The sequence below is a fragment of the Anas platyrhynchos genome, chromosome 1, assembly GCF_047663525.1.
Source record: "Anas platyrhynchos isolate ZD024472 breed Pekin duck chromosome 1, IASCAAS_PekinDuck_T2T, whole genome shotgun sequence".
NCBI lineage: Eukaryota > Metazoa > Chordata > Aves > Anseriformes > Anatidae > Anas > Anas platyrhynchos.
The window spans coordinates 119,187,680-119,215,178 of NC_092587.1; the positions used below are offsets into that span (position 1 = coordinate 119,187,680).

A 27,499-nucleotide genomic window follows, 5' to 3' on the forward strand; every position below is an offset into this window, starting at 1 on the left:
GGTGCTACTGTGAAGTTGCATGAGAAAAATAATAAAGCACAAGACCACAACCACACACACACAAAAATAGTGGGAGTAGAGGAGCAGGAAGGAAAAATCCTATTCTGCAAGGCCCTTTTCTCAACTGGATCATACCCTATGCAATGGTGGGCACAGTATCAATGCAGTAAACCAATTCCCTTTGGCTCCCAGTGAGGGAAAATGCATTTTAAGAGTGCCCCCGGACATAGCCCTTCTGAGATTAGCAATCCAGGTGACTGCAGGATTCTGAGAATTGCTGTTGATCCAGGCAGATCAAAAAGACAAGCAGGGAAGAAGAAAGAAAAAAAAAAAAAAAAAAAAAAAAAAAAAAAAAAAAAAAAAAGGAAGAGCAAACTGAGGGATTTAGTAGCCACCTAGGAAAAAAACAGTCAAAAAAAGCAGCAATACAGCTAAGCCAATCTGCTTGTCTACAGGCTTTAATTGGGAGTGGGGAACCACACAGAAATTCTAGATGAACAGCAGCTAATGCACCAGGCTACAAGCTGCATCAGGCATTACCCCTGCTGAAATAATGTCTCAGCATAACATTTCCATGATGAAGAGCATTCTTCATGACAAGTCCTATACACATGCAGCTGTTAAGCACTCAAATGCAGAGTTAGCAGATAAAGGTCACAGAAGTTCATAGCAAATCTAGTCCGATTCTTTCACTTCTCAGCATGTGCTTCAATCATGCTGCTAGAGACAGTGACACTCACAAGGCGACCATGTGCACCAGGAAGTGTTATAGACTTCAAAGGTGAAATTTTGGAAAAATTTTTGCTATCCAAAAGCATATGAGATCAGTCAAGAAACAATCAAATACTTGGGGATGCTGCTTAGTCAAAGCAGGGTATGTTTTATCTTGGAGTAAAACTAGAATGTAACCAGGAAAACATGATGGGTCATTTCTGTGAAGATTGCATCATACTCAGTAAGTCTGATATTGCTACACTTTAAAACAAACATAAAAAAAGGATTTTGTTATTACTCCCTTGAAAAATCTGATTGATGTTTGTCTGTTTTAATACTGTAATTAACACATGCACTACTAAATGAGAATATTTTGCAGGCCTATTACATAGCATTCCATTTAATCACAATGCTAAAGCCATCACGTGTATTTAAACTGAACTCTCCCTTCCTCTAGGGTGGGGAGGTGGAAGGAAGTATTTGTTCCTGGTGTTTTCCCCAAAGGCCAATGATCTTTCCTGGCACAGTAGTATATGCCTGCCCACCATGAAGGTGCACAGCCCCACACTTTTCCCAAAACTTTTTCAAAAAGACATGAAGCTTTCAAAAATCTGTACTGTGTGTGTTTCATTCAAAGGGCTTTCATCTTTGTTTCTAAAAGCAGTAATATACTTTTTTTTGTTTATTTTGTTTTTAAACAAACCTTTCAACAGAACCTCTAACTTTGACAAGGTCTTTATGTTGTGGAAACAATGGATAACTACTCCGTCAAAATCTGAGCTGAACCTGTGAAATTATCAATTATGTTTTAAGTCCTCACTAACTGAAAATAAATTATCTGCAGAGTGGAGTTCTGATGCATCTCTTTTCTCTTCATTTTTTTTAATCAAAAACACTACAGTTTCCAAGAAAGAATGTTTTGTAAAATAAGTGTCACTGCTGCCAGAAGAGGCTTTTACTGGTCTGACCCAGTGTTTACTGTCAAACTAAAACAATCATAAAATCCTCAATCTAAAAATCATCATAGGCCCTTCTCTAACAACTTTGCAGGGTTTCTACAAAACTTCAGGTAACCTATTTAACAATTTGAGTCCAGCTATTAGATGAAATTGGTTATCTACATTTCCTCCTTCCAAAAAGTGTATTTGCAATCAGACAGCACACAATTAAGAAAATACAGTACTTACCCAGCACCATGGAGCCCCTTGAACAATTAGCAGTGTTTCATTCCTGGAATACTTACCAGCTCACAACAGAAATCTTCGTAAAGACCACAGGTTTAAGACACAATGCAATTAACCAAGCAATTTGTATGAGTAAAACAAATTGTGTAATATAATTATGTCACGCAGATCCTCTTTGGAATTCACAGGGGAATAGTGGCCACTTTCAAGTTGTTGTTAGATTTTTGTATTTTGGTTTTGCATGTTCTCCATTAGTATAGCATGTTTTAAAGCTACCTTAACATTTAAAAAAAACTTTTTTCCCCCTAAAAATAATAAATAAATCTTTCAATTTCAGTGATTTCTGAAGTAAAAGAATCAAATGCTTGATTAAAATATAAACCTGTTCTTTTTATAGAAAATAATTCAAATTTTGCAAAAGGAATGCAGAACTAAATTATTACGTTTGCTGACGAAAAGTCAAAACCAAAATTGCAGTAGGTTTGTTAGACCAGAATGTTTAATGACTGCAATTGTATATTAACAAAAAATACAGCTGTAATACACCTACAGAGCTTTCAAGTTTTTTCTTACAATGAACTGATAAAATTAAGACAATTAAGAAAACATATCCATAAAGAGAAATTGTCTGCATAATGATTTATGCTTTTCGAATTCTCCACCCTGGCCCAAAGTAGTGACTTTCTATAGAGGTTATAGCAGAAGACAGACTTTTGTAATCAGATACGCAGTATTGTCTAGAATAAGCAGGAACGACTGACTGCAATCACAAATACAAAAAGATGTTCATCTGCTATAGCATAAAGCTATTTCTTTAATAACAAATTTTCCATTCAAAAATAAGAAATTGTGATGAACTCTGCTTCTTCACACACCGAACATCCTATGTCCTGTTTCTACACTAGAAGATGCACAGAATACCTACCCATTATCGCAGTGGGACTCACACCCTGAGCACCTTCACAGGAACAAGATTTGGACCCCGTTTGAATACCCAGAAATTGCCTAATGAGACTTATGAGACTTATGTTGACCACCAAAAAAAAAAAAAAATAAATCCCCAAAGTCACTGAAATAAGTTTGCTATAGCAGTAGGCTCAAGTAGACTAGAAACAATCCGATTATGAAAGCAGAAGGGTTGTATTTTTAAATGTTTCCTACTACATACAAGAACAAATGCAGAATGTGATGTTTGCTTAGTTTTATTAATTTATTTTGCAGGAATCTGCAACTCGGAGTATGCACTTTCTGGAGGTACCATGCATGCATAGCCTCTGAATGCCTTTATACAATTTCATCTCTTAGTAGTAAGTTCATTCACAGCATACACAAATCTAGAATGTAGACACCATATATACAGGATTAAACAAGATCGTGTCTTCTTGTTTTAATGAAAAAAATTTAACAGGGTTTCACACAGCAGGAAATACGGATTAGATACATTGGTGCCACCATAAATAAATAAATTTCAAGAACACAGTTTTTTAAAATCTTTTTCAAAGGTACTGAAAATCCAGGATTATAATATTGCATTAACTCCATTGACTTCTGATTATTCAAAACCAAGAAAAATAGTCGCATTAATATTTATGGACATAAACAACAATGAAAGCCCCAAACTGAAGAAATCTGGCAAAACTCAGTCATGGCCAGCTTCAAAGTAATGCTGACATTTCAAAATGAAACAAACGTAGCAGCACATAGAGACAGTACTGACTATGGGATGTGTTATTGTGCATGTCTTCTTTCTTTACGGGATGGAGAGTCACTGTAGTATAGAGTACACAAGTTCTGTTGTGCCAAAGAAGCTGATGAATTGTTTATGTCCAACTGTCCACTTCTTGCCAGGATAGTCATTTTCACATTCTAGGGTATATCACTGAATTTTAAAATATAATCCTGATGACATGTTGGTTTTTAGCATATTTAATCTTCTCACATTCTTTTTAAAACATTCTTTTGTTTTCATTTTGACTTGTCCCCATTCCAACTCAAGTATTTTTATTTCAGTTTCAAGGGGGTTTACAATCAATATTAAATGTGAAAGTATTTAAAAATTGAAATGAGATGTATAACAGGGAGAGAGAAAGTAACTGAAAGAGAGGGTATTTTTAAAAATGTGATTTAGAAGCATATCATAATCAGAAAGTACTGAGACCAGCTCTTTTAAGAATTATAACACCTTTTCACCACACCTCCCAATTTTCAAGGGAAACACACATACCACAGACATACAGATACACAATTCAATCTGATCTAAGACTACATTTTACAAAGTAATTCCTTTTGCTTGATTTCCCATCCCTTTCCTCTTCACCCAAACAAGACTAATAATTACATCAAATTAAAAGGAGATTCAAAGTTCAGGATTTCTTTTGGTTTACTGTACTCTGAATCATCTTCCGCAAGCCCCACTCTAAATAAACTTTTGAAGAACTACAGAAGTATTCTATAATTAAAGGGAATTTATCTTAATAGCACAGCAGATATAAAATAAGCTTTATAAAATTTCAATGAACAGTGAAATAATTTTGAGTATTTGAATGTCCAAGTCAGTTACAAATTCTACCAATCTAGTAGCATGGTTGAGGGAGAGCTCAATCATTAAGGAAAAAAGAAAACACAAGTAGTGCATTGACTCAACACAATGGCATCAGCATCCCACCATTCACACATACACACACAAAAGTTTTATACAATACAGTGCATTTTTATATGCCAGCTGACATTAGGGTTTTATGTGCATTCAATAAATATTACAGAAACCAATTTTTTTTGGCATAATTACAATTCAGTTGGGGTGTGAACAGCATCACCTGCTTTCAGAAGGAAAATGAATCATCATTCAAAATACAATTTACATTCTAAGAAACTAAAAATATTCAAGCACCATGTAAAGTTTTTACTATTAATGTCTGTGCATAAGCATTTACAAATAAAGGAACAAAATGGAAGGTTTTTCTGTGGCATTGTTGTTGCTTTGTTTTTTGTACAAACAACAAATGAGAGTAAGTGAGAAACTGGGCTAAAATTATTGGTACAAATTAATTCATTTGCAATTTAATGGCACTCACTCGGTCTTTCAAAAAGTATCTTGGTGTCAAGGCAGCCTTCTTTTTCTTCCTCTGGTGAAGCTATAACTAAGACTAGCAGGTCTCCATAACCCCAGAAACCATATACTTGTGGTTATTACAGCTCAGGGAATGATTAGACTGCATGCATTTTTATTTTTATTCAAAAGGAGCATCTATTCTGTCAGAAAGTGACACAACAGTAATGACACACAACACACCTACTCTCATTTGCTGAGCGCCATGATCGTTTCTATCATTTTGGAATTCCAGCAAAAACAAATGCTTCTTTCCAGAAAGTCTATGGAAGTACAAATGAATAGAAAACTGAAATACTACAAAGGCAAAGGCATCATGATACAGAAGTCATCAAGTTACTTGTTTTGAGTAATTCATTATAGAGCCAGTAAAAGCCATGGTACTGCTTATCCTAGGTAGAATGCTTCTGCTTATCTGTTTTCTAGTTATCGCAGTTTTGTTGATGTGTCCACTTAAGCAAAATTATTATTTTATCTTATTCAGACAGTGATTTTTCCCCCCTCTCCATATGTGATGAGCTCTTCACATAGTGTGGAAGCGAGAAAAACTACCTCTGATGCCTTTGACTTTGTTTTGCTCATTTGTGGTATACACTGATTGCTGGAGATCTCTTAGCTTATTTAAAATTATGCTGAAGATTTAATTAGTGCAAGAACATATTGAAAAATGCCAGATCAAATACTGGTTCCTTATCTAAGATCACAGTTTATTTTTTTTTACTGTTATCTTTATAAACTGCAGGGAGAGAAGACACCAGATTCAGCAATGTAGTCAAGATAAGTTTTTCCTCCACCCAACCCTTAAAAATGCTGCTTGATTTTAAACAAGGATTCAGACACATGATTGTTCTACCACAGCTCAACAAGTTATCACACATCAAGTGAATTGTGGTAATTGACCATATGGAAGGGGTTGCCATGAGCTAAGAACAACTTACAATGAAATAGTTTGAATCTCTCCTGCTAAGGTTTAGGTAGCACGTTTTGCCTCACAGTTGTAAAGTCAATTACCACAACTCAGCTGACGTGCTTGGTTGCATCTGACTCCTGACAAAGTTGCACCATAAAAACTCAAATGCACTGTATCAGCTTCTGACCAGTACACAAAGTATCCTATTCAGTTGCAGTTTAGTAACACAATCATTCAGCTGCCCAAACCCAAGTTCAATTTCACAAATGAGTGCTTTATTACAGCAACCTGAAGCATTCAAATTGAACATCACCTTTATAATACAGTATATCATATGCATAAAAGTACCAGTATAATTTCAGTTGCAAGTCTTGTGTTCTTCAACCTACGGCAAATATTTCCTGACCAAAATAAAAAGAATGCAGTGTATATTTTTTCAAGATCTGCCATCTGCTATTTTATACAGGCTGGTTTATTAACAATGTGCAAATAAACCTTTACTGAAGAGCTAACTGATTAATTATTTTTCAGCTAACTTTGAACTGGGGCACAAAGTACCTTCTGTGCTGTAAACATCATGAATTCTCCACAAATTGGAAGCTGAAAAGGCCTAAGGAACTGGGTACAAACACTTCTCATATATAATCATGGCTGAACTCAAGTCTTCCAAACTGAATTTGTAGTAGTCTGCATTTGGCATGTCACTGTGCTGCTACAGCACAGTCTTAGAAAATTCTTGCATATAAAAGCATACTTTTAGCTTTAAAACACAATGGCCTAATGAAAGCATGCAGTAGTATTTTCATCCATAATATGGTAGAATTCATTCTTAGTTTATTACCAGTGTTGACACAGCCAGGTGAGCACTGTACAAGCAAAAGGGATTGTAAAAAATTACCTCTGATTAAACTCTCTGTAACACTCATACAGTATCTCGTTTAGTCACCTTAGGTCACTATTTCAAACAGCAATTTTTTGTAGACATAAATTACCCTGAAAAAAGCAGCAATTACAAATACCTTTTTTTTTTTTGTTTTGTACACTTTGCAAATTTATGGTTGCATTTACCTGTCTTCCTTTTCAGTAGCTTACAATCTAGAAGCACAGGGAGCCTTTGTTTTCCAGCTAGCTGTGGCCAGGTTAAATCAGCTCTGGCTCTTCAGTTTTCGGGTTAAGTGTAACATTTCACACCATTACTAAAAGTCCTATAACTTCAAAAAAAATTTTTTTTTTTTAAAGAGCCACTAAGCAGTAACTATAACCACAGGACTAAACACCAGTAGTTATTTGCTTTCCTGCATACATTCTTCCTGAAATTAATCCTTTTACATTTTCAGCTTTTGTTTTCTGCTTTGTTCACTGTAATAGGATAAGAAAGAATTTCACCCTTATTTCTTTTTACTGTGGTACAAGCAGAAACATCTTAACACATTTCTCCCACCCCTTGCGTTATGAAGATTGTAGACTGGCAAAGGCCGGGCAGATGGACTGAAAGGTTCCCCATGTTTCCTTCTCCTACAGCTGTCGGCTTGAGAGCCTGTTTTCAACCCAATGCAGCCCCTTCCTGATTTTCAGGTGTATCGTGGCATTTCACACTGCTCACAGCGATTTAGTGCTGGGTGATTTAGAAAGGTGCAGCTATCACAATTCCATGGAGCCCCTTCAAAGTCTTCATCTCTTGGCTGAGTCCGTGAAGCCTGCTTGGAATTGTTTGGATGCTCTAAAAAAAAAAAAAAAAAAAAAAAAGTTTCTTATATATAAAAGGTAGAAACATTTCTACATAGATAACACAAGTTGTTTTTTTTTCCTACAGCACTTCTAATTCAGTTTGTGAAATGTAATTATTTAAAGGATTTAAAGGGTTTCATTTCTGTAAAGAGTCACTTAACCATACTGCTTTCAAAACAAGGAGTCACCACTGTTAGGCCACTAATATTGCTAAAGGTTTAAATATCTTGAAACAAAGTTTGTTAAGAAACACTGCTGTTAAGAATGACCTGATAAATTTATATACAGCAGTCTCTTACCCTATTTTAAATTCCAATAACCCTACTTTCATCTGAAGTGAAAGACAACTTCTAAATCAGTTTCTTCAATATTTTCTCCATCTTTGCTACGCATCCAGGCAGAAGAAAATATCAAATCAAATGATAGGCCTGCTTCAAAACCAGGATGATTGTTTTTCTCCACAGTCACAACATGGTTGGAACTGGAAGGGACCTCTAGAGATCATCTGGTCCAACCCCCCTGCTCAAGTAGGGCTACCTACAGTGGGTTGCCCAGGATCATGTCCTGGTAGCTCTTGAAAATCTCCGAAGGGGGAAACTCCGCAACCCCTGTGCAATCTATGCCAGTTCCTGGTCACCCTCACAGTGTTTCCTAATGTTGAGACAAAACACTGCCTCTTGTCCTGGTACTGGGCACCACCGAACCTGGCTCCATCTTCTTTGCATCCTCCCTTCAGGTATTTATCAACATCTATAAGACATCCCTCTGAGCCTTGTTTTCCAGACCAACCAGTCTGAGCTCTCTCAATCTTTCCTCATAAGGGGAGATGCTCCAATCCCTTGATCATCTTGGTGACCCTATGCCAGACTCCTTCTAGCATGTCTAGATCTTTCTTGTACTGGAGAGCCCAGAACTGGACACAGCACTCTAGATGCAGCCTCTCCAATGCTGAGTAAAGAAGAATCACTTTTCCTGATCTGCTGGTGATACTTCGCCTAACACAATCAGAAGTACTGTTAGCTGTCTTATAGGCACAGGCACATTGCTGACTCATGTTCATCTTTGTGTCCCTACCAGGACTCCTAGGTCCTTTTATGCAAAGCTGCTTTCCTGCTGGATGGCCCCTAGCACGTACACCTGCATGGGATTGCTTCCTACCTGTCCTTGCTTCCACCCCTCTGTAGACTTCCTTTTTGTGTTCGAGCGTGACCATGAGCTCCTTGTTTCATGTCCATGTCCATGCAGGCCTCCTTGCAATTTTACATGACTTTGTTGGGAGGCATTGCTCTTGAGCATGGAAAGGTGGTCCTTGAATACAATTCAGCATTCTTGGGCTGCTCTTCCAGGGTCTTATCCCACTGGATTCTACCACGTGGGTCTTTGGAAAAGGCCAAATGATTTTCTCATGGCTTTGCAGCAGGGATGTGTTAAGTAGTACTTAAGTTTTAATTCATAAAATCAGTATGTATGTATGAATATACATTAGGTATTAACCCACATAAAGAACCAAAAAAGGTTTTCTGATGTCTCCAACACTTCAAGACCTCAGACTATCTATTAAAAGTGAAAAACAGACATCTTTAAAGCAGCTTAAAATAAAACTTATGTTGTAAAAAAAGACTGCAAATTGCAATTCAGAAGTTCACTTATTACTTTGCTGAGTATCATCTACTCAGAAATCTAACAGGAGGCTGATGACAAAGTTAGTACAAATAGTACCTACATTTGTCTTCAAAGACATATGTAAAGACTGGAAAAAAAATGGCCTCCTTGCTTAGATGTAAACCCTCTCCAGTGAAGATGCTGCATAATCACATTAGCAGTGTGTAGCCTGAACAGATTTTTGCTAAGCAAGCAAGCCTTGTGAGCACAAAGACCTCATTCATGTTCACTAGCCAGATTGAAGCAAAGAGCAGGTATGTCTGCCCATACCTGCCTTTCTGCCCACATCGTCAAAAACTGAATATTAAGGATCTTGAATATTAATAAATAAAATTGAATATTAATTTAATTTTCCAAGAAAAAATGAACTAGATGGATCCATGTTAAAAGCCAAGCTCAACATACAATATACCAATCCTAACACAGGTTGCTATTAAGTTGTCAGACGAAACCCAGAAGCTAGTCTTAAGTCATCCGAGTCCTCATAAGACACTTTCCTATTACCAGTAAAATCATTTATTTCATACATCTTGCACTCTATTTTGCTTTGAAATAATAAATTGACTTGTATAATCAAAAGAGTGTCTTAAAGAATCACTAAGTACCTTGAATCAACCAAATGACCACTGCAATTTAACATGAATCCAGGTAGCTGCTTTTGTGCCACTGCCCACCTGATGATACTGTCTTTACCACGCAGTAGCACTTGTGCAGGGAACACTTTTTTTTAAGCTGGTATATGGATGAGCAGTAGTTCTGGACCTTTACTTTTTAAATTTCCACATGCCTGGCATTTTAGAACACTGAAGGGAAAAAATTTGGTTCAGAAGAAGGTGGGAAAAGATTTCCTTATATAAATTCAAAATTAAACCGCAAAAGCCTTTGAGAAGTGCTTACTAACAAATAGATTTTATTTTTATTTTAAATAAAATTTGGATTTTCAAGCAAATTATATAGTTAATTTTCTGATACAGTAGCAATTTCAGTACATACTATTTACGGTGAGAGGAGACAGTATTATGCATCTTATCACATAAGATTTTCAGAGAAAAGATCACTGTTTTCTCTTATCGGAGCACAGGATCCCAGACTGACTATTTTAGAGGAAAGGTATTAAGCATTTAAGAACATTCACTGGCATTTGAAAGTGATTCTTCTAACAGATTTCTAGAGCTAATTGTTAAAAAAAATACTTGGGCAAAAAATACCCAAGACAAGAGGCAGGGTTCTACTCCAAAATGACCCCTGTGTGTACTGAAGTCTAGAGTGCTACTGAGCTATGCAACCACTAGGTGTCTACTTCGGGTGAGCAGGGATTCACTCTGGAATGTAGTGATTGAATCTCCGCTGAACAACAAGACTAAATACGTAGCTCCTGTGTGCACATATATCTTAAGTCCTAAGCTGGATAGGAATGCTAGATACTATACAATTAGCAGAGAAAATTTCAGAAATCAGGAATGAACTTCTAACAGGTGGGAACCTGGAATAACTGCAGTCCCCTGTGAGAAAACATACTCCATCACAGTCCTTCAGATGTCTGAGGCTCTTGCTACACTAGAACAAACTTCAGGGTTGCTACTGTGAAACTCCTATTCTGCACACAAAATGAAAGCATGACCAGGCAAGTTAAATTAAAAATATAAATGCAAATTTTAAAAAGCTGATCTTGACAATTAAATTTACATAAAAGATCTCAAACTATAAAATCCCAACAATGTATTAGAAGACAGCTAAAAAAAATCCTGATAAGAGTTAAAAATCCTTTTAACTCTTCGGTTAAAAGCATTTCAAAAAAAAAAAAACGTAATTAGGAAGCTTTAAAGTGTTAAGAGCTTGTATACTTTAAACTCTTCTTCTAATAGTGGGTAACAGTATTTGCAAATAAGACACTACCAGAACACTTGTTGGAAACAACCTGTCTGAGGAAAACAAGCTGCAGCCAGGATTACTGCAGTTACATAAGCATGTTATGGTTTGGCTTATACAAAGAAAAAAAAGAAAACATTCTCAGTACAGTTAAAGCAAGTTGAGGCTTGCTTTTTAACTTACCTTTTTTATATGGCTTTGGTGGCACAACAGGACCAGGCTCTATGTTATCGTAGAAGTTACATGTGGCTTTCGGATCAAAGTTCCCTGTCAAAAGAGAGAAATAAGAAAGCATAATTCAAATGTTATTTACAAGCCTATACCAGTGACATGAACATCTAGAAACTTCAGATTTTATACATGTTATTACTATTACACTCTATTTTAGCTTTTTCCTGACAGTCTTTTTAAAAGTATTTTCAGTTTTATATTGATTCTAGTAATTTTTAGCAGTCTAATCTCATACTGAACAATTAACTCCAGTTCAATGTTCTGTATTGCTTTGAAAATACAGGAAAATTCAAATCATTCTGTAGGACATGGTCTTGGTTAAAAAGAATGAAAAAAGAGAGACTATGAATTTTTACACCTGTTTGACTGTATTTATGTCAGGTTTCTGTCACAGAAAGGATTTTAAGTATCTAGACAAATTTATATTTGCCAACTTCTTGGCTGCAATCAGTCTTTCTGGTTTGTATCACTTTATCAGAGGTAAATTAAAAATTTGAGAACCTTCACTAGGAAGTACTATTTTTAGATTTACTTAAAGTTAGTTTTAAGTAACTATTTAGTCAATATTGTAATTTAACTTGGCCAAGTCAAATTTAACAAGTTGCTATTGAAAAATACATTTTTAGTTAAAAAAAAGAGATTGATAAAGTTCAATTTTTAATTAAAGAGTCCAAGAAGAATATGCACCCTTAAGCATACTCTATATTTAAATTACGTTTTTTTGTTTGTTTGTTTTGTTCGTTTTTTTTTCAAAACCAAAAAACAGTTCTATACCTCTAGACTGAAGGAGGTCAACTTCTTTCAGTGTACAGTCAACATTTATCTGGAGCTGTCTGTTGAGGCTTCTTAATTTGGTCATTTCCTCAGGCTAGGGAGAAACAACCCAAGATAGCAATTGTAGGAGAGACAGCATCTTATCCGACATATAAATAACATTGTTTATCTATGTTAACAGCTTTATTAGAAACTAAGTATAGCCAAGGCACTGAATAGAACATCCAAGATTTCACTGCCTCACCCTCCCTGCCACCCAATTTTTCCTCAAAAAACGTTTTTCTATTGTCATTTGAAGAGGTTTAAGGAAAAAAAAAAAAAAGAAAAATATTAGAATTCATTTGTAAAAGGGCATAGTTCTTCACAACCTTATAAAATCACACGCCTTATAAAAATCTGTATGAACTGACAACTTGATACATTAGTTTACATCATGATGATCAGAAAAGAAAATAGGAGCTGCAGTTCATATAAGCTTCTGATATTATTTGATTATAATCAAATAATAGTCAATTTACATCACCCAAAAGAGCTTCAGCATGCCAAACCTTCTAACCCAGTACATTTAAATAATTCAGTACTGCATAACAATAATTATTCATAATAGAAGAATGAATAGAGTCAAGTCTATATGCATACAATAAAGAAACCCCACTTAAGTTACAGAAATGCAAAGTGCTCCTAATGTTAGCAGCAACGATTAACAACACAGATGCAGAAGTAACCCTAGGCATCCTATCTTACGGTACACTTCAGCATTACAAAGTTGTTGAGGTTGGAACCTCTGGAGGTCATCTGCTCCAACCCCTGCTCAAGCAGGGACACCGAGAGCAGGTTGCCCAGGACCATGCCCAGGCAGCTTACAGAGATCTCCCAAGGAGAGAATCTCCACCTCTCTGGGCATCTTGTTCTCACCACCTGCAGAGTAACAGTGTGTTTCCCAATGTTCAGATAGAACTTATGGGCAACAGCATCGAAGGCCATACTGAAGTCTAGGGAGACAACATCCATGGCTCTCCCCTTGTCCACCAGGCTGGTCACTTCATTGTAGAAGCATATCAGGTTGGACAGGCATGACTTCCTCTCAGCGAAGCCATGCTGACTTTCACAGGCCTGAAAATGGTCTCTGACATTAGCTGTTCCACCATCTTCCCAGGGAATGAGGTAAGGCTGGACAGCTTGTGGTTCCCTGGGTCCTCCTTCTTGCCCTCCCTGAGGACAGCAGTGACATTTGCTTTCCTCCAGTCTTTAGGCACTTCTTCCAGTTGCCATGACTGACCAAAGATCATAGAGTAGCCTCCCAATCACATCTGCCAGCTCCCTCAGCACTCATGGGTACCTCCTGTCAGGGTCCACAGACTTATCAGTGTCCAGTTTGCTTAAGTATTCCCTGACCTGGTCCTCTTCCTCCAAGGGTAGGTATTCCTTGTTCTAGCCCTTCCCCCTGGTCTCTAGGGCCTGGGATCCTAGAAGGCTGCTCTTGCTGGTAAACACTGAGGCAAAGAAGGCATTCAGTACCTCAGCCTTGTCCCTTCCCTGTAGAGCCAAGTCCCTCACATGGTTCAGCAATGGGCCCATGTTTTCCATACTTTTCCTTCTGTCATCAATGTGCTTACAGAAGACCTTGCTGTGTTTGATATCTCTGGCCAGATTCAAATCCAGTTGGGTTTTGGCTTTCATAACCTCATCCCTGGATGCTCATACATGCCAAATACCTCAGACAGATAAGGCATACAGCAGATGTACTTACTACTTCAGCAGATAACAGCATATACATGTATGCTGTTACTAAAGCACAGTATGCTTTCCTGCCTACATCTGACTGTATTGTCTATGTAAGCATAGTGAACAAGACTGAACTGATTTGGCTAACAACTGCACAAACTGAAAGCTATTTTTCAGTCAGATGAGTTCTCTTATCAGAGCCATACAGATGTCTGGGCTAGAGTCACTAGTGGTTAGAAGTCAGAGATAGGAAGAAGTAACAGGGACACGAGGAGAGAGAGGTGCCAGCTATTTGAGCCAACACTGCCAGTGAAAAGTAACTTGGCACATTGTGCACATACCAAATGGGAAGTGGAATGTCTAAGAGATGCAATTACTCATTGTATCAAGGTATTTTGGTGTTTAAAATACCTTTTTAAAAAACTTGAAGCTGAGCTGTATCAACAACTGTGCTGGATATGGATCAGACACTACAGACAGACTTGGACACATGCTTCTACAGGTTGTTACGAAAGCAATTGTCTATTCAGTTCTGTGGCCCAGAGAAACACACATATGCAAGTCTCACTAGGTCTGTTGTGAATCCTAAGAAAACCAGACATACACACTCCTTAAATGTTAAGAACTGGCTTACTACAAGCCAAGAACTTAGAGAAAAATCATTTCCAAATACTGAAGATTTTAAAAAGTATAATATACCCCCAAATATTTTGCCTTATTTCATGAAAGCGTAAGAAATAAATTTGTATCTTGAATTAAAATACTAACAAATTGCTTACTGTTGGAATTGCAGTTGTACAGCTAACTCTTCGAAGCCGCCTCTGCATTAGATCGTGCTCCATGCCATTGACTTCAGCTTTCAGGCGTTCAAGTTCTTCTTTCTCAAGCTTCAGTTCCTTTGCTAATCTCTCCATCCTTGCTCGTTGATGTAAAAGCAAGGCTAATATTTCACATGGAAGAAATAGTTACTAACATAAAAAAAAAAGCTGGAAAACTGAATTCTTAGCTTATATGTAAGATTCATGAGTGACCTTTCTGGAAAAGAATGTGATCATAAACATGCAGCCAAATACCAGCGTGAAGATGCTATTTAGGACAAAGTTCTTCCAGAATAAATTAAAAAAAATAGTAACTTGAAGTTGATACTACCATTTTGGTCAGGTTTTTTTTTTTTTTTTTTTTGCATTTGGTCTTTCTCATCTCAAAAAATACAAAAGGCACCTGTACAAGCAGACAGCTTCTCAGGATAGAACAGCAACCTAATTATGTTAATACTGTACTGACAAAAAAGTAAATACCAGAGGTAAGATCAGAAGATAACACTTCATAGCTACTGTTCCAACAGTGTCTGACACGCTAGCCCTTAGACTGCTAAGTTGTTTATTCAGTGCTATTCCAGAGTATGCAGTATAGGAAGGAATATTTAAGTATTTAAGTATTCCTTGCTTTTCACAGAACCATAAAATGTCTCAGGATGGAAAGGACCTTCAGAATCATCCAGTTGTAACCACGTTGCCACGGGCAGAGATGACAGTCACTGGATCAGGTTGGCCAGGGCCTCATCCAGGCTGTCCTTGAGCACCTCCAGGGATGAGGGATCTTCAACTTCACTGGGCAACCTGTTCCAATGCCTCACCATGCTCACAGTGAAGAATTTCCTTCTGGTATCTAATCTAAGTCTCTCCTCTTTTAGTTTACAACCATTCCTCCTAGTCCTTTCAATGTCTGCCTGAGTAAAAAGTCACTCTCCATCTCTTTTATAACCCCCTTTAAGTACTAAAAAGCCACAATGAGGTCTCCCCGGAGCTCTCTGCCTTTCTTCATAGGTGAGAGTTGCTCCAGCCCTCTGATCATCTTCGTGGCCTCCTCTGATCTCCTCTAACAGTCCTACATCTGGATGCAGTACTCCAAGCAGAGAGGGGGACAACCATCTTTTCAGGGAGTACTTTAATTATCAATACTACAAATTCAGCATTGCTCAAAGGCAGAACTACAGAACTTCAATAAAATAGCCTAGACATGAGAATCCTGAGGGGGGGGGGGGGGGGGGAACGACAGAGCTGGCGGTGGAGAGGGAAGATCAGGTTTTTCATAGTCATTAATTCTACAATAGAACTAATTTGCTGCCCTCTCACCTCTCCCTGCTGTTAATCAATCGTTTTCTCATACTTCTGTCATGACAGTGAAACTTATGACTCCCAGTTGCAAGCTGATGTTGGGCTCTCTGAGCAGCCACTCAGCTATAGAAATTCGCCTAGCTACAAAATACTAGTTTTTGCAGGAAGAGAGTCCTGAGTATTTCATCATGATGCAAAATTGGCCAAGTTTGTTAGTGTGATGCTTAACACTTTCTGACCTAGCTGTTTTACCTGATTAAAGTCTACCAGGAAAGAGAAAAATAGGAGAAATTTGTTGCTAGTATTCAGACAAGCATGCTACCCATGTAACAATCTTTCAGCAAACTGAATACATGAAGATGCTGTAGAAAACTTAGAAAAAAAATGACATTTCATACAAAGCACCTGCCACCAACAACCCCTTTTCTTCATCTCTATCTAATATAGGCAAAGAGAAAAAATAAAGTCTCACACATACTTGCATTCTTGCTGGAAAAAAAAAGTTAGAAAAAGTAAGCAACAACGTGATGTAGCTTACCGGGGGAAGATAAAAATGCAGTGGCATAAAATGACTTTTTAACATGTGTCAGTATTCTGTGCAAAACAACAGCACTATACTTTGGTTTTTGCATGGAACCACCAATTCTTGGTCAAAGAATAAACACTAAATCCTATCCAAAGAATAACATGAGATGTTTTTACAATATAGGTTCCAATATTACTGATCAAAACCGTTCTCTACTTTTTGAGGTAAATGCAAGTCACTCGAGTACATTTGAGGGGATCACAGAATTAATTTAAAAAAAAGAAAGTACTGGTACTAGGGTGTATGATTTACCACCATTACAGTCAAATCCTGTCTTCACATGACTCCTCCAACTTAGCATGGGATATGGCTTCACTAAATAGCTTAGTATTATACCTCAGGTACAACTGATCAAATTTGACTTAAGCTACAAAACCTTAGAAGTACATACACCAGAATGGATTTTTGGTTAACAGTTTTCACAATGGTTCATATTCAGAAGAAAATTAAGCTGTTAAGTATACTCCTCTTCAGGCCTCCGCAGTGGTAGCAGAGTATAACATTTATTCTTCCACAATTTATTTCCGTTAAGAGTTCACAGTGCAGCAACACCAAAGGCTAACAAAGCCCCAGATGTGGTATTACCACAAAAGCAGACAGCCCAAACGGCACATACTAGCTGGTTTTATTGTTTTCCAAACATGGAAATCTAGACACAGATTCAGAAGTCAAAAACAGCTTTCTACATTTCAGAACATATGTGAAACATAAATGACTACCTTTTGTGAAGTTGGAAAACAAACATTACCAAAGAAATCATATGACCTGAGTTACAGATCTACTAGCATTCTCTCAAAATAACGTTTCTAATTGGGTTTACCAGGTACAAAACAGCTCTGTCGATGAGTTAAAATAGCTCAATAAACAGAAAGCAAAATAAATCAAGAACAGATTTATAACCATTATTTCAGCTGTCTCAAGTGAAAGGAAACCAATGCAGGAATTGCAATGCAGGAGCAATGCAGGAATAGAGACTCTTCTTTCCAAACACAAATTTAGAAACAAAGTACATTCTTTAAATATCTGCTGTTGATTATCATTCTGTCATTACCCCAACTGATTAGTTTGAATGCTTACAGAGTGATTCATTTATTCCATTTCAAACATTTCAAATCTAGAAAGCCGGTTACCCTCAGAAAAGCAGTCTTCATCTAAAGTTTAGTTTTCACCACTTTGTGTTTATCTTTCTTGAGTAAATTATTTAACTCTACACATGGCATTAAGACCAACTATAATCTGTCCCCATGCAGCAGAACACAAATCCTAAAATCTGTCTACCAAGTTTTTCCTCCTCTGTGAAAACTTTAAGTGCAACAAGTGAGCTTTTGATCAAGTTCTTCAAAATAATTATTTTAATACCCTTCAAAACAAAACAATTTATAGTGACATGAGAAGCAATTTTAGCTGCAATCCTCTCTCCTCTTTTACTTCATACTCTTCAAGCTAAAACAAATAATAAAATTCCTTGCAGAAGTTAGTGCTTCAAGTTCCATAAAGCACCTAGTACTGAACAACTAAATGTACTGCAAAGTTCTTCAAACAGAAAGTAATAAAGTCCACATGTAAATTTACGACATGGTTCACAATTTACAAACCAGATACATGGCATACACTCATTCATTTTAGTGTTCTCTTAAGAAATGCCCTTTCTTTTGTCAAAAGCACAGTAATTTTATGAGCCTCAGAAATTCTTAATGTATTCAACTAAACTTTGGTACAATTTTAAAAAACAGAACAAACTGATTAGATGATCTTTGGCATGATTTGTCTTCTTCTCTGTACAGGTTCGATATTTCCCACTTTAACAAGTAGCAAAATCAAGCTAAAAATGCCTTTTACAATAATATAATTTGCAAGGGTAAAGCATTTACCTTGAGTGTAAGCATAGTCATCTGATCCAGAACTAGAACTTCTCTGATATTTATGGCTTCCTTTTTCTCCTCCAGATCCTGGGATTACAGAAATAGGCTGAATAGGTTCTGGTGCTGCAGTACGCTCTTCTTGGTCCACTAAATTTAAAAGATTCTCAGTCGGTGCTCGACCTACTGTGATTTTAAAAATAGTTGGGTTTGGCTGAGATACCATTACCCGAGGAGACTGTGTTGGTGCACCTGTAGGTCCAGTTGGTTGAGTGTACGTAATATATACTGGATTAACACTAAATGGAGGTTTGGGTTGACCCGACATACCTCTTGATGGAGAGCTTGTAGGAGGAGTAGTGGCTGCATACAGCGGGTGCTGGTTTCGTTGAGATGGTTGATTACTTATTGGTGAAGGACTTCTGTTCATTGCAGTCCCAGGCCTTTGCGGTGGCTCAACTGTAATTTCTATTTTGTTCATGGAACCTTTGGATAAACTAGGTCCAGCAAAAGGAGGAAGATACGACACGGAGTGACCGCTTTGTTTTTGAAAAGTCTGGGATGCTTGCTGATATGGATGAGGTGGGACAGTTGAAGGACTAGGAGGCATGAAGACATGTGAACTCTGATGACCCAGCTGAGGAGGCTGAACTTGGTGCTGAGGAGAGCCAAAAGGAGAGGGACACTGGGATGCCGGTGGTGATCGAAAAGCTGTCTGAGGGATCTGGGGTTGTTTAGGAGAATACTGAGAAGGTTGGTAGTTCTGTTGATGTGGATACACAGGTAGAGGACGGGGAGTATAATGTGGAACTGGGCCCTGTGGTGACGAATGCCACTGTGTATTCTGAGGAGTCTGTCGTCCTGAAGAACTTTGAGATGTTTGTCTAATATAAATAGAGCCAGGAGTCCCATAAAGATTGCTTGGAATCTGTGGAAGAATTTGTAGAGCTCTGGGTACACTCTGTCCAGATGGGAGGTTTTGTGATACTGTAACAGTAATGGGATTTGTACTGTACCGAGGTATGTGCATATACGTGGGAGGGCCTTGCATAGCAGACGTGTTCATTCCTGGTTGTATGGAAGATGGCTGTGGAGGTGGCTGTGGAGGAGGAGTAGCTGCATTTCTATTCTGGTCATTCATGAAAAATGGATTGTAATTAGGAGAAGCTGCCACAACAGCGGGAGCAGAATGTGGTTCTTGAACTAAGCATATCAGTTGTTTACCTGCTGTGCGTTGTGGATCAATATGTCCATCACTTGAACTATGTACCAGTGTACGACCACCATTAAGTTGAGCTCCATCCCCTGCATGATAGCTGGTATGAGGATGAATACCCAGATTAATGTGCAAAAGGCTATTTCTATTCATTCTGGTGTCATCAGGACTATGGTACTCCATATATAAGTATTTGTTGCTCTCCTGTGCGAGGGCTCGACAACAGGCATCTAGATTGTTGTTGTTCTAGGAAGAAGAAGGGACACCTGTGTTCTTAAATGGCAAAAGAAAAAGCCACTGCTAAGAGTTCAACAAGCATTCAACTGAAGCTGCAATCAAGCCTCAATAGGCAGACCTCATAGCAGTTGACACAGATATGAATTTTGAAATAAAGATCTTACCTACCAGGTCATAGCAAGTAGTACATAGCTCACATTGCATCTAGCAAAATACAATGGTAATGCTAGCTACAGTATAAGAATCAAGTCTGGATTTGGTGAAATTAAAAGTTCTAACTCTATGCATCTTCTGCAAAGAACAGGAATGCACAATTAATTATTTCTAATAACATAAATAAAATTAAACTAGATCAAAATTGCACACTCTGAAGAGTCCAAGCAGAGATGCAGGTATCAATTTACTGTTTACCCATGTGTTTATTGTTTTACCTTTATTTTACAGTTTAGCTGAGTACTTTTCTACCTAAAGGCCCCTTATAATTATGACATAGTTTTAACTGTCTTAAAGATTTCCAGGCTCAAAGCTTAAAAAAAAAAAAAAAGGCTTATTCACACATCAGGGGAAAGACCAAATAACCCCTGTAAGAGCTTGATTTGTTCTGTGATGCCAGCAGTTGAATATACAAACATTAAATTATGAATCAATCAGTTTAAAATAGGGAACTCCCTTTTCCCTTCTTCATCCATTTTAGCTTCATATCTTAATACTAAAGTGAAGACTTAGTCAAAACTTCACCAAATTTCACTACCAGGCTAACACGGACATTCAGCATCCTTTCAGATGAAGACAATTGAACATGACAGAAAAAGAGAATAGTCCAGCACTTAACTTTATATGACTCTCACTCTGTGGATACTTCTACCTGCTTACTTCCCCCTCCTGTCAAGCTCCCCTGCTAGACTCCAATGGTCAGTGGGAATATCCAGATGTATCACACAAATCTAACAGAACACCTGGGAGACAGACCTTATAATAATAACCAGAACCACAGTCCCAAGACATCAGCCACTTGCCTTCATACGAAAAAACTTCATCAGGTCAGTCCTCAGCATCCATGCCACAAAGATTGAAAAACTTTAAGTTTTTAGGTAAAGCCAGTTCCTTATTTTGGAGGAAGGAGTTGTATTAAAACCTCCTCCAGCATACTTATGTTCTTGATGCTTCTTGATGAAGCCATCATTAATAACCACCCTGTTAGCCACTCTCCTTAATCCTGTGTCCATACAGTCACACATGCAAGGATGAATAACCAGCAAGAAAAACAAAAAACAACAATAAAACACAAATGCAAGTGGAGGAATGGTAACATTTTGTATGTACAAGACAGAATAAAAAAGCAAGTAACAGAGTCTTCTACTCCTTCAAAATAAAACCAGAAGAATGAGAATTTATGTTCCAAGTAGACTACTAAGAAGTTTTCATGCTACAACAACAGAAGTACATAGGCACCTTTAAACTCTTCACCATACCTGAAGCATGCACTGAGATACCACCCCTTCAGGTATCTCAGGGAAACGTTGTCGGAGATCATGGAGTACCTGCACATCGAGTTGTTGACTGCCCTGCGCCATGCCAGACTGATGATGTTCCAGATTATCAAAAAACAGAAGTCAACAGGCCTTCCAATGATTATGATCTTCTGAGGCTTCTGGCATTTTCTGTAATAAGAAGAAGCCAATTATTTTTAAGCTATCACAGCCATTCTTTTTCCTTTCCCCAACTGCAATGACAAGTACATTTTTAGATCCAGATATAAAGAGACGATGGCTTAAGCATGAGAGTGGGAATCATCATTTCTCAAATTCTAATCCAAAAACAGTTAACATAGCACAGGTGTATCTACACAATATTTTACTGGAATGTGCTAGCTCAGTTCTTTACTTAGTCCCATTGTGGTACCATATATGCATGGCTTTAATTAACCTGGCTTGTATAAAACAGAACTGTAATAGATTACTTACATAGTATTCCCAGCGAGAATCTGAATAGTTTGTGGAAACGTCTGAGGTCATGGAGCACACGTATCTTTATTATTCACATTGCACCAGAAATAATGGGCTAGAAGTAGCGCAAATATTTTAAAATAATTTTCTAGTAATGGGGCATAAACTCCTTACATTGCTGTAAATTCAAAGAGTTGGAAGGAATTTTTGTGAAACTAAACTATGTTTAAATCCTGTTGTGTAAGTCCTTTTTAGGCCTATGATAATAATCTATTTCAGATCATTGTAAAGCACCTATTAATTATCAGCATAATTAATTACAAAAAACATTTCAGGATTCTTGCATTCAACAGCAAAAATACAGGATTTGAACTACAATACCAAAGAAATGCTAGACAACAAATACAATCTGAGTCAATAAATGCTTTCCTCACTTGTTGCTCATGATCAGAGGAGTAATCATCCAAGAGCTAAGTCTCAGCAAAAATTCACGTGAACACTGCATGGAGATGGTACATGAAATAGCCTCTGTCTTTCCAACAGTAATATTCAGCTGAATTTTTAACTGGGGAGAATGTAAAGGCGTTTTCAAAAATGAAAATGAAAGATACCAGCAGAGTGGGTGTTCAAGTTAGGGTGTTCATCATTAGCTAGATTAAGGCCAAAGTTTTCTCTCCATTTAAAACATTCACATTTCTGCCTTGGTGGAATTTTTGAATGGTACATAATGTACATACTCCAGAGTTGTCTTTTCAGTAGTTAGCTCAGCTCGTAACAGAAAACTAGTAAAGTACAACAAATCAGCCTAGACATCCGCACACCTTCACACCTTCATGTGATAATCATCTCCTACAGCTTCCTGTATCTTTCCTAAGAAAGTCTCTTAGTTTGACTAAGTAAGAAAATAAAACATGTTTTCAAAGAAATAAAACATGTCAGGTTTAGGGTAAAAGAAAAAAAGGTTTGGTGGAGAATGGGGGAGGGATTTGTATTGTTTTAAATGTTCAATACTCAGGCCTTTGTTTTTATTACCTCTTCCTAAATATTACTTCCTTTCACTGAAAAGTGGCAGAACAGCAACAACACAAAACAGAAGTCTGCTTCACTATCTGGCTGCTACATATGTGGACAGCCCTCAAGTAACATTATCAATCATGAAATGACATGTGCTCGCAGGAAGGGTTGCTCTGTTTTATCTGATGCATTCTAGTATCCAATACTACACCTGTCACATCATACTCTTCCAAAATAAATGAGAAAAATTAAAAAAAATAAAAACAGCGAGATCTTAATTATCCTGCCATGATTTCAGATATACTGCAAGAAATATAACTTGTATAATCATAGTGCATCATTTCTCTCTTCAAACATCAATTCAAATGTAACACAAGAAAGCAGACTGGGAATTTGCATCATTTCATAGAATGCTTTTCTATGCTTTAATACTAGTCTAAATCCAACATTCCCTTTGACATTTTTTCCAACAACTCCTGAATACTTAGGGTGAGCAGATGTGTAACCCTCAGTTATTGGCAGCTATTAGCCAAATAGGAATTTAATCAGAGTTCTCTAACCACAAATAACGGATAAGAGAAACTTCCATTCTCATTTTAGAGTCAAATCCTCTAGTCTTGAAAAGTCTACAAGAAACCTGAAATAATTCTCGTGAGAACAAACACACAAACACTCAGAACTCCATGGGTTCTATGGCTGCACAACTGTGGATTTATTTACTTACACATTTATTTTACAGTCAACCCCACAAAGTCCTCTTCAGCCATATGTTGGAGCACACATCTGCCTACTCTATCTGACCTGCCTACACCTGAATCAGCATTTTCCAGGCTAAGTGGCCCAAACCAGTGGGAACAAAAGACTCACATCCCAGGTCACTGCATGGCACCAGGCAAGCAGAGCAGTGAGACAAGAGCAGACCTCACAGTGTAGACAAGGGAGCTGCAACAGACAGGAGCAGACAGGACAGGAGCTCCTGCTGAGGTGCAAGAGCCTAGGACAGCAACTATCTGAGGCTCCCTCTTTCATGGCATGCGTGTGCTGAGGGACACGCTGAGGTGCGCTACATTTAAGGTGCCTTATTATTACTGAAAGTTCACAGCACAGTTCACATCAAAAAATAACCCACAATTGCAATGAAAGCAAAAGTCACTTCATTTGCAACTTTCAAAAGCGCACAGAGGTTACCTAGATCCTAGCCGAAAAGTAATTCACAAGGATGAAATAAATTAACACTGCTATGTACATTGAAGTTGTAGTAACAAAAGCATTAAAGGATATTGTTGCAGAATTGGTCCTGCTGTGATAAGACACAGAAATGGCCTTGGCAGCCACTAGTGAAACTTGGACCTTATGCAAAGCATCACTCTGGTCCTAAACAATTCCACCAGTATTTTTTCCACACCTTTTACATGACTAAATTGTATGGGTGGGAAAACAGTACCTGTATCTTCTTCTCTAAAGTCACTTGTGAATTTTATAAGTTAATAAAATAAACCAGGGTCCACACTTCCACTAAACAACTAATTTCTCTCTTCAAGAAGGATGAATAAAAACCAGAATTACTATAATCTTGTTACTCCCCCACACTGTGTTCAGAAGAAAATCTATTTTATTACCGTTATTTTTAAACACTAAGTCACCTAAAATAAAGATAAATGAATCATCAAAAAGATCTAATTGAAAAACAAATGAGGTAAATACATACGATGTGAAAGTTTATAAATTATGTAACGGCGTGTGCTTACAATGCAATTGCACCATGCAATTACAACATATGCAACAACTGAAATGATTCCTAAGTGAGTTCCCAGAAAAAGGCTATCTGGGAGACAGCTTCTCACAAAGCCTCATCAACTTAAAATGAATTATGAGTTGTATAACCGTAGTTGTGCCTTGAAGGATAAGAGGAAAACCCCACCCAAACCACACCACACCAGTAAGCAAATCGGTTTATAGAAAAATCAACTCTTCAAAGACACCGTGCTATTGTACCTTTTAAGCAAATTCCTTCATCTTAAAAGATTGTTTAAATCTTTAGATTAGAAAGATGAGAAAACAGATGGATTAAGTACAGACAGGTAAAGAGCCTCAATTTTTCCTCAGCATACTACACAAACGTAGTTCTTACACTTTGGTGTCCTAACTTCTAATCTAATGCATGCTGACACTTATAGACAAGAAGCAGATTTACTGAATGGCGTTTAGATGAACTCAACCCAATCTTTGTAAATTAATGTTTTCTCTTTTGTTCACTTTTTCACCATTACTGTTCAAGGTGTTGAGGAAAAATTTCAGATTCATGCATGCAGCATGTGTGTGAGAGAGACTTTTTTTTTCCCCCTACTTCAGTGCTCACTAGGTGCTTCCTTCAAACACCTGCACCAGATTGTCTGTCTGAACACCTCTGGAACTTCAGTGTGGATGTACCATGAAATTTCGCCGGACAAAACAGTAAACTACCACCAACTTCTTACTTATAGAAACTTCAGAATAAAAACAAATATTAGATACACATCAGCGAATGAAGTGAGCATACATAACATCTTCACCAAGCAAAAGCGACTTGTATTGTAGTGACATTTAAACTCATTTCCAGTGAATGCAAAATAGCAAATCCAATAAACAGTTATACAATCCAAATTCTCGACAGAAATTCCTAATTGTGATCTACAATAAATATAATTTGCCATCAAAATATAATTTGCCAATACCAACAACTCATACCTCTTCATATTCGCTTCTGGCATTTAGGTATGAGACTTCTAAGTAACAGTGATGACAGCGTTTTATGACCTTTATTCCTGCTCTGGCCTACACAGAAGAGCAAAAACAGTCTGAGTACTCTTCCCCAAATAGGAATTTTACTTGTTCCTCATGTAGTGGATAGAGGGAGAACTGAGGAGCGAAGGCAGGAATGGATGTAGCAGAAAAATGTGAAATTCTAAAACACAATTTCATTAATCTGGGTAAGTACATAAATATATTTTCACCAAAAAATGGCAATGTAAATAAAAATGAGATCATGTTGAAAAGAAAAATATAGTTTGTTTGTTTGTTTTTTAAACAAAAGAACAAAAGTTTAACACTCAAGACCTCTGTGAGATGAATCCAGCAGTTGCCCCATGTCAGATAAGGACCAGTTTCAGCTGGCTCCAAAGGGACCCACTACTGCCCAGAGCTGAGCCAATGAGCAAAGTTTGTGCCTCTGTGAGAGCAGATTTAAGATGGGAAAAACTGCTGTGTGACAGTGGCTGGAAGAGAGGAGTAAGAAAATGTGAGAGAAGCAGCCCTGTAGACCCCAGGTCAGTGCAGCAGGAGGGCAGGAGGTGCTCCAGACAGGCAGCAGCAGTTCCCCTGAGGCCTGCGGAGAGGCCCCTGGTGGAGCAGGCTGTACCCCTGCAGCCCATGGGTCCCACATGGAGCAGATCTCCATGCTGCAGCCCATGGAGGAGCCCATGTGGTGCAGGTGGATGTGGCCTGGAAGAGGCTGCAGACCATGGAGTGCTACCACAGGAGCTGGCCCCGGGCCAGAGCTGCAGCCTGTGGAGAGTAGCCCATGCAGCAGCAGCTGCCGCCCACCCATGGGGGACCCATGCTGGAGCAGTTTGCTCCTGGGGGATGGATGGACCTCATGGGATGGAGTCATGTTTGAAGGGCTGCTGCCTGTGGGCAGCCCCCCGCAGGCTCAGTTCGGGAAGGACGGCATCCAGTGGGAGGGACCCCACATAGAGCAGGGGCAGAATGACTGAGAAGGAGTAGCCATTTGATGCCCACTTCATCTTAGCCCAAGATGAAGTGACAGGGACTGACCACAGCCCCCATTGCCCCTTCCCCTGCACTGCTTGGGGGGAGGACGTAGAAGCAGGTGACTGGGAGGGGAAGGGGTTTTCAGGTTTTTTTGTTTGTTTGTTTTGGTTTTAAGTTTGCACTGCTCACTATTGTTATTATGAAATAAGTAACTAAAATAAATTAATCTTCCCCAAGCCAAGTCTGTTTTGCCCATGCCAGTAATTGTTGAGTGACCTCCCTGTCCTTACCTCAACCTGTGAGTTGCTTCGTTGTATTTTCAGCCCCTCTCCAGCTGAGGAAAGGGAATGAGAACACAGCATGGTGGGCACCTGCCATCTTGGCAAACTCAAACCCCAAAATTTATTAAATGGAAAGAAGTTGATAATATGTGCTATGAATCATATTTTTTCTGAGAGATAATTACAAACTGTGTTTCTCTGGTCATGATACCTGAAGAAAAAGTTCTTCAAATTACCTTTGTTATTGCATTTCTCCTACTTACTTTTACTTATTTTGTTGAAGTTAAAGGGAGTAACTTATTTTTGAGATTAACTTTAAAAAAGACTTCTAATCTGAAAAGCTCTTTAGAAGAACACAGTACACGGAGTGCTTAGGAACTAAAAAACATTGTATAAAAGAAATGCCTTTATCTATATAATTGAAAACCATAGCTGCTTATTAAAAGCATCTACGTTCATGTTTCATGACTACTTCCTTCCAGATTTCTAAATTCAAGACATCAGATAGTATGGAAATAATCCTACAAAAAAAGTCATCCACATTCTGAACTGTGGTGTTCCCCTTCCACAGGGGAAGCACGTAACAC

General features: G+C 38.0%; 1 protein-coding gene across 4 annotated transcripts in view; it reads right to left on the reverse strand.

Annotated features, from left to right (window-relative positions):
* Window positions 1-3,084: 3,084 nt before the first annotated feature.
* Window positions 3,085-27,499, reverse strand: part of TAB3 (TGF-beta activated kinase 1 (MAP3K7) binding protein 3) — a 44,239-nt gene continuing 19,824 nt past the window's right edge. Inside the window, exons 2-8 of one of the 4 annotated variants that reach the window (XM_027449027.3) lie at window positions 21,394-21,582; window positions 18,799-19,930; window positions 18,481-18,618; window positions 14,686-14,846; window positions 12,182-12,275; window positions 11,360-11,443; window positions 3,085-7,637 (exon numbers count right to left, since the gene is read on the reverse strand). In XM_027449027.3, coding sequence (XP_027304828.1) covers window positions 7,489-7,637; window positions 11,360-11,443; window positions 12,182-12,275; window positions 14,686-14,846; window positions 18,481-18,618; window positions 18,799-19,930; window positions 21,394-21,495 — 1,860 coding nt within the window. In that variant the 5' untranslated portion in view covers window positions 21,496-21,582 and the 3' untranslated portion in view covers window positions 3,085-7,488. Of the gene's footprint in view, window positions 7,638-11,359; window positions 11,444-12,181; window positions 12,276-14,674; window positions 14,847-18,480; window positions 19,931-21,393; window positions 21,583-27,499 lie in introns of those variants that run through there. The other 3 variants (XM_027449026.3, XM_027449025.3, XR_003494666.3) reach the window with 3 other exon arrangements.